Raw genomic sequence first — 6,494 nt, forward strand, 5'->3', positions numbered from 1 at the left:
AGTGTTGCTGAAATATTACGAGCCTTGTTTATCGGGCTTACCGAGTTTCTTGTGCATACTCTACCTCACAAGCATTGAAAGTACATCGACAGAAAAGATGATCGCATCAGGTAACTTCAATACTCTGAGGTAATTGAAAGGGACAAAAAATCGGGCGTGGAAATTCATTACAACCAGATTATCCGTTGATCAAAGCGTTAGACGAAAGTAGGAAAAATAGTTTGCAATATACGGGGATAAAAGAATCGATACAGAAATAAAAGCGGACCAATGTACGAGGAACAATATGAAATATGTATTGTGGAATTCGTAAAACGAAATCTGGAACCATTATATCGCTTCTAGGCTTTAAATTATCGACAACTTTCAGCAATTTTTGCAAATCTTTCTTGACACCGACAAAATTTACTAACAATTTATATAATTTCAGTTGTACCCTGCTAGCGTTGTCATGGCAATTCACGCACTGTGCAGCTGGGTCGAAGGTCAAAGACATCGGCGCTACCGTCACGAGACAAATTCGGTCTCTTGGGTTTCCCGAGGGAAGCGGGATGGGAGTAATAATTATTTATTTCTTTCTTTATTTCTCATTTGAACCCTCGTCACCTGAATAGGATGGGAATTTGGTGATAAATCTTTCACCTCCCTCCTCTCCGACCCCCTCTTTCGTTCGTATGAAAAATTTGTGTTGGCATGAATGTACAACTTATATAATACATATGTATGTATCGTGCTTTCTATTATTAGAACGATAATGGAATTTTAGATATTCTTCGCGATCGGTATCCCGCTGGACATCCCGGACCGGTCTGTCACATTCTCGTTCTACTTTGAGGCAAATTATTTGCTACCCGATCCTCCAAGTGTAGCCGAAACTGAATCCGAGCAAACTTTTCACAGAAGAAGTATAAACAGAAGTTTGGCATACCAACTTATCGAGAGCAAGCTGGACGGGTAATTCAACAAATATTTGTTCAATGTTCACGGTAAAGGATCAACTGTAATCTAATTTTCCTCTCGTTATAAACCGCGAAGAAAGTTTCACTCGTCAGAGCGCATCTGAAGAAGATCCTTTTTCCTCTATACGTATGTATATATATATATATTGTATATGTGTATAATTATAAGTTGGCCATTAAAACATGGCTTCGCATCTGCATGTAGACATCCCATATTTCTTTGCCTCTTCCAATTATTCCTGCACTAATAAAAAGGCTCAAATACGCTTCTACGTGAAGTATACGTTATACATATTATGCATGCCAGGCCTCAAAGGCGGTTTGCAGGATTTTATACACTTCTCAGAATCCTTTTGAAGAATTTCGTGTTTTGATGAACCCAATCTTCTTACGAATAATTCATATTTCTAAGGGCTGGATATCCAGGAAGATCTTGTCTTCTGAGAAGCATTTGCGAAGCCACTGTCAATCCAGTCGGAAACAATGGTTTGCTAGGTGATATTATTCATATACTATTCACGTAAGTTGATTATTTTACGAAGCAACGATAGATTCGTCATATATTTACGAGCATGCAAGATAGCGCCTGAAACTTCACTGGAAGATAATAATTTTGTATGAATTATACAAGGAATATATACAGGTACAAAAAAAGTTTGTGCCAGCTATTGTGTTTTTATTTCGTTGCTTCTCATTGTTATTCATCATTCTAAAGATACAGTCAAACTGAGTTTCGTAATTAAATACAGCCCTCTTAGAGTTGTGAATTTTCTGCGACGCGACGAGGTCACGTGATATAATTTCCGATCTCGATGGTTTTATTCATCGTTTAATGATACTCGACCAATTAATTTTCAGACCATCGACATCTGCGACGGAGAATCTCCCGCCGGAAATAATCGATGCGGAGAATATGAACGATTGCGTCAATTTCCACAAGAGATGCCCTATAAGTTTGTTGGATCTTATCAGCGGAACGCAACAATGACAGAGCTGTACAACGTATGATTATTAATAAAAGCAGAATGTGATTTATAGACTGTAGATAATTACGTTGATGTATCGCAGACCACGGAAAGAGTGCGATGTAAAAAGGCAAAACGAATTAAAGTTCTATCCCATCGCATGTGTCAGCTTTATCTGCCCGTTTGAACCTCGGCACGTTTCGTTAGAGTTCGGGTAAAATCGTTGAACGGATCGTGCCGGCTTTATCTGCCTATTTGAACCTCGGCAAGGTTCGTTAACCTTCGGGTAACATCGTCTCACGGATGCTGGCGAGAGTCCAGGCTTGATATCAGCTGACAGCTCATAGTCCAGATGTAAACAATGTTGGTGTGCTGTGCGATGTCAGCAGCTACAGTGTGACTGACTATGTCAGCGAAAATGAACAGTTACGGACTTCAACTAACGTTGCTTTTCGTCCTTGGGATCATCGAGCTCTGCAGTTGTTCCCCGAAAATAGTGAGTTACACGCCGAAATACGCCAAATTAGGCTAAAATGTCGCCCTGTCACGTCTCGCTGGATCGAGAAAGACACCGAAGTTCTTTTTGAAAACCTGTTGAATACAGACGTTAGCCTTAAGAGATTGTGACAATGGGCGACTGACCGCGGCTTGATCACGTTTAATGCATCACGATGTGACACCCCTCGATTCGTGGGAAAGCAAATTCCTTTGTAAAAATTTTCATAACCTAAAATTTCCTTTCGCTTTGTATTCGCGCAATTTTTTTTCTCAAATTTATCTTCGATGATTATGGCGAGGAAGACTTATCTCCTTTTATCTTGAGCATTCTTTTTCTTTTCTTTTTCAGTCTCAGGTAACTATCAATCCAAACTGTGGCCAATATTGTGAGAGTAGTAACGTTACGACGGTCTACTTGCGCACTGAAAGTTCGACCGATTCTCTCCACTATGTTTGGGACTTCAGCGGTAAGCCGTCTGTTCTCTTGGCTGTTACTATTCCGTCGGCACAATTGGAAGTCGACTGGAAGAAGTTCCTTTGGGGTAAAGAGGAATCGTTAAAATTCACCGAGGCTCCGAGTTACACTTTTGGTATTACAGTGTTGAAGGTGTGTGTTATACTTTGTCTTTTTATTCTTCTTCATATACCGAAAATTTTTCTTCTTTCAGGAGATTGGAAATAACAGAAAACATGAATCTTTTGTTCTTAGAATGGAAAATGTGTCGTGCGATAATATTCACTCGTTATTGATATGTGCTATGCAATCGTTTCACTTTGTTATTTTATTTTCATCGCGTATTGTCAACAGATATACGAGTTCAATGACGTGAACGATACAGGCTACATGGATAATGTTAGGCCCGAAAACATCAACGTACTACACCCCAAACACTTCAGATGGGACAGAAAGTCCTATTCTCAAAATAACGATTACTTTGAACTGAGCATGGAGGGAACTGACTATAAGTTTGGAAGTATACAAAGAAATGGGACGATCAAAGTTTTGGTGAGTTGACGATTTACTAATGTAACAACGGTCGTTTATTTTGAATCATTTATTTTACAGCTGAACAGGTTCTGGAAACTCGATCATTCCGACATAATGCCACATATGTTACACACTGAAAACGCGACGCAGATTGACATCATTATTGACAATTTTCAAACCAACTCGTCTTTTAATAACAGCAGATTCGCTGTTGAGCTACTGATCATTGCTGACCACAACCTGAATTCTACAATGAAAATTGACGTCAAAAAAACCTTGGATGACGAACACACACCTGGTATATTCGAGGTATTTGAGTCCTAATTGTTGCATCTGCTCTTTTGCACCTTTTCACATTAAATAGACGGTATTGGAAAATTACTCGTAATCAGATCTGAAAGAATTCTGTTTTCTTTTCAAATTGCTAGATGGTAGAAATTACCACACCAGTTTGTGACGTAGTAAATCGTGAAGAGATGTGCGATAAACGGATCGGAGAAGGCTACTTGCAATGGAGGCCCGTTTCATACACAGATGCGCAACGAGACGTCACGAACTCCACTGAAGCCATTCATTACCCGCTGACCCCTGTCGCGAATCATGCACAAAGCGCGAATAATTCACTGCTGTACTCATACTATGGGTACAACATAGAAAACCTACTTATGCAGAAGGTTGTAGTATCTCTTGGCTCCAAAGGTGACGGATTTTACAAAAAAAGCAACTACTCGACCTGGTAAGAATTCTATTAAATGCGTCGAGAATGACGCGTGTATGATAATCAACGAAAACATTGTTCCAGGACATTTACCATTGGATACGGGAATCCCCCTGCTGAAAAATTCTCGCTTCTAGTAATAATGATTATATCGATTGGACTAGGCCTACCGGTAGTCATTATGGTCGCTGTTGGTATTTACGTGTGCGTAAGGAGACGGTGCACGAGGTCGGACACGCTGTCGCTCAACAGCTAAGCCTGACTTTATTTATGTGATTTCAAATTACCGTCGGACTATTCTACGACATTCTTAACAACAGTCAAGGTCGCAAATAATGTGCTAATACTCGGTACATTGTCGACGAGCAATGTGAACAAGCGTACGTAAGAAGTCGGATGTGTGACCTTCTGTTGTCAAATGCTTGTGCGTCGCGTCTGGCATACGATAAGTCTTGAAAAAATATTTGTGTATTGTTCGACGTTGTATCTATATTTACTATATTTATACGTGTATATCACTACGGAAATATATATTCGGAACTTAAGGCTGATAGGGTGATACGTAAGTGGAGAAAATGGGATTCAGCTTACTCCCTATTTCGCTAGCTGTTCAATGTTCATGTTTGCGTGAAAATCTGTGAGATTAGTTAGCACCAATTGATTTTTTATTTTATACCTTTAAACAGGGTCAAGTTGTTACATGCCATGACAAGATTTAAAAACAACATAATTACCAGTTCTGTGGGTTACTATTATTGTACAAAATATCGCACAGTTAAATTTACAAGCTCTTACATGATTAGCGAATTTCATCGGCTCTTTGTAAAAACAGTATAAAAATAAATTATTGGACGCCTGCTGCGGGTCCGTGTTACTAATAGTTGACAAAAAACTTTATTTTTTTCTTGAATTAGGTGGAAACAAAAAAAAAAACTGAGAATATTAAATTTACTAAAATAAAACTTGCGAGAGATCCTTTCGGGACTGTTTCACTGATATGTGAATCGGAATCTTTTATTTCTCAAGAATATAGACTATTTTTGTAATGAAAATTTAATGCATTATCTCTTCACTTGATTGACACTTTCTTTATGTTCATGAATTTGTGCCTTTCCCTTATTATAAGTACTTGATACGTGATTGTTTGCTGCAGGATGTTTTGAATGTAATGATTTTCATAGCAATTGTGTACAATAAAATTAAATGATGCATAATGTAATACTAATTAAAAACAATATCAACACAATGTCATTTTCTTCACAATTTCAGCCTGTAGTTCACCGCAAATCAAGTATCGTGACAGGATTCAGAGCAGTGTCATTACAATCCCTAAATACATGAAGTCTCCAAGTACTCGCATTATGGGATTCCGTTCTTACTCTCGAGTAACAAACGTAATGTTTCGAAAAATGAGTTATCAATCGTTAAGCTTCGAGAGCGAAACTAACGCTAGACTGAATAGATGAATTTTTCACAAATTACTTACCACAAGTATGAAATACACTGTTCAGTTAGTCCTACGCACGGCAATGATAATTCTGGTGCGGCGCCGGTAAGGCAGCGACTGCTGAAGACTGCTCGATTGCGAAACGATAAGTTATCGACCGAAACGTATGATAATAGATGCACCCGGCAAGTGAGGTGCCGGAACTGAACCTGCTACTTAATCCGCCAATTATTTTCTCGTAATATCGTTAAAATTAATTTTCCAGCTTATTAATGAACGCCCGCGTCACAGGGCTTTATCTTATCGAGAAACGTAATCACGGATGAATATTCTCACCCACGTTTTAGCCCGAAGCCGATTGTTCAACAGCAAAGCTTTTAAGCTCGATCTTCTGTCGTATCTCTTTCGTCGTTTATCTATAATTCCGCGTATCAAATTATCCAAATTAATTGCGCTAAATTATACAGAAGATTAAGAGCCGTGCTAAAATCCAGGTGGATTCTTAGGCGCCGATCGGTTGCAATATTGTATAAATTATTCACTTCAATCATGCCCGGCACGTGTGCACGAGTATCAAACTGCCGCTAATTGTAAGTATAACATGTATAACAGGTATAAAGAAGCGAGAAAAAAACGTAGGTACGAAATTGAGGACAATCGCGGAAGAACGCACTATATACCCTTTAAATCGTCTTCAACTACCCCACCCTTCCCTCTTTTCTACCTGAAAAAGTGAGACGGAAGGGAGGCGAAAATCAATGAAACGCGTCATTCGTACACCGTACCGTGCGTCGTAGATACATCAACATTGGAAAATCAATGGGCGAGTGTGACGTCACAGTCCCGCCTCGCCGCGAGCCAATGGCCCGGCTCCTCCCCCCACCACTCTAACCGAGTTTGGTATCCTCGTCGCGCACGC

At 39.4% G+C, this 6,494-nt stretch overlaps 2 protein-coding genes across 2 annotated transcripts; both read left to right on the plus strand.

The window, feature by feature from the left end:
* On the plus strand, window positions 1–1,981 carry LOC124307890 (uncharacterized). The gene is made up of 5 exons (XM_046770048.1): window positions 1–129; window positions 431–557; window positions 767–954; window positions 1,372–1,479; window positions 1,818–1,981. Exons 1-5 carry the CDS (start codon window positions 98–100, stop codon window positions 1,945–1,947), a joined length of 585 nt encoding a protein of 194 aa, XP_046626004.1. The 5' UTR covers window positions 1–97; the 3' UTR covers window positions 1,948–1,981.
* Window positions 1,982–2,255: 274 nt separating this feature from the next.
* On the plus strand, window positions 2,256–5,374 carry LOC124307888 (glycosylated lysosomal membrane protein-like). Its single transcript, XM_046770046.1, has 6 exons — window positions 2,256–2,420; window positions 2,772–3,029; window positions 3,231–3,428; window positions 3,489–3,719; window positions 3,839–4,146; window positions 4,213–5,374. Exons 1-6 carry the CDS (start codon window positions 2,331–2,333, stop codon window positions 4,382–4,384), a joined length of 1,257 nt encoding a protein of 418 aa, XP_046626002.1. The 5' UTR covers window positions 2,256–2,330; the 3' UTR covers window positions 4,385–5,374.
* The last annotated feature ends 1,120 nt before the right edge of the window (window positions 5,375–6,494 follow it).

Source organism: Neodiprion virginianus, chromosome 6, assembly GCF_021901495.1.
Source record: "Neodiprion virginianus isolate iyNeoVirg1 chromosome 6, iyNeoVirg1.1, whole genome shotgun sequence".
Lineage (NCBI taxonomy): Eukaryota > Metazoa > Arthropoda > Insecta > Hymenoptera > Diprionidae > Neodiprion > Neodiprion virginianus.

Excerpts from the sequence above, each read along its gene's own strand:
- LOC124307888 (XM_046770046.1), top strand. The coding sequence starts at position 2,331 with ATGTCAGCGAAAATGAACAGTTACGGACTTCAACTAACGTTGCTTTTC. Across the intron at positions 3,429-3,488 it reads ATGGGACGATCAAAGTTTTG|CTGAACAGGTTCTGGAAACT; the intron begins GTGAGTTGACGA and ends TTTATTTTACAG. Across the intron at positions 4,147-4,212 it reads AAAAGCAACTACTCGACCTG|GACATTTACCATTGGATACG; the intron begins GTAAGAATTCTA and ends ACATTGTTCCAG.
- LOC124307890 (XM_046770048.1), top strand. The coding sequence starts at position 98 with ATGATCGCATCAGGTAACTTCAATACTCTGAG. Across the intron at positions 955-1,371 it reads ATCGAGAGCAAGCTGGACGG|GGCTGGATATCCAGGAAGAT; the intron begins GTAATTCAACAA and ends CATATTTCTAAG. Across the intron at positions 1,480-1,817 it reads ATTATTCATATACTATTCAC|ACCATCGACATCTGCGACGG; the intron begins GTAAGTTGATTA and ends ATTAATTTTCAG.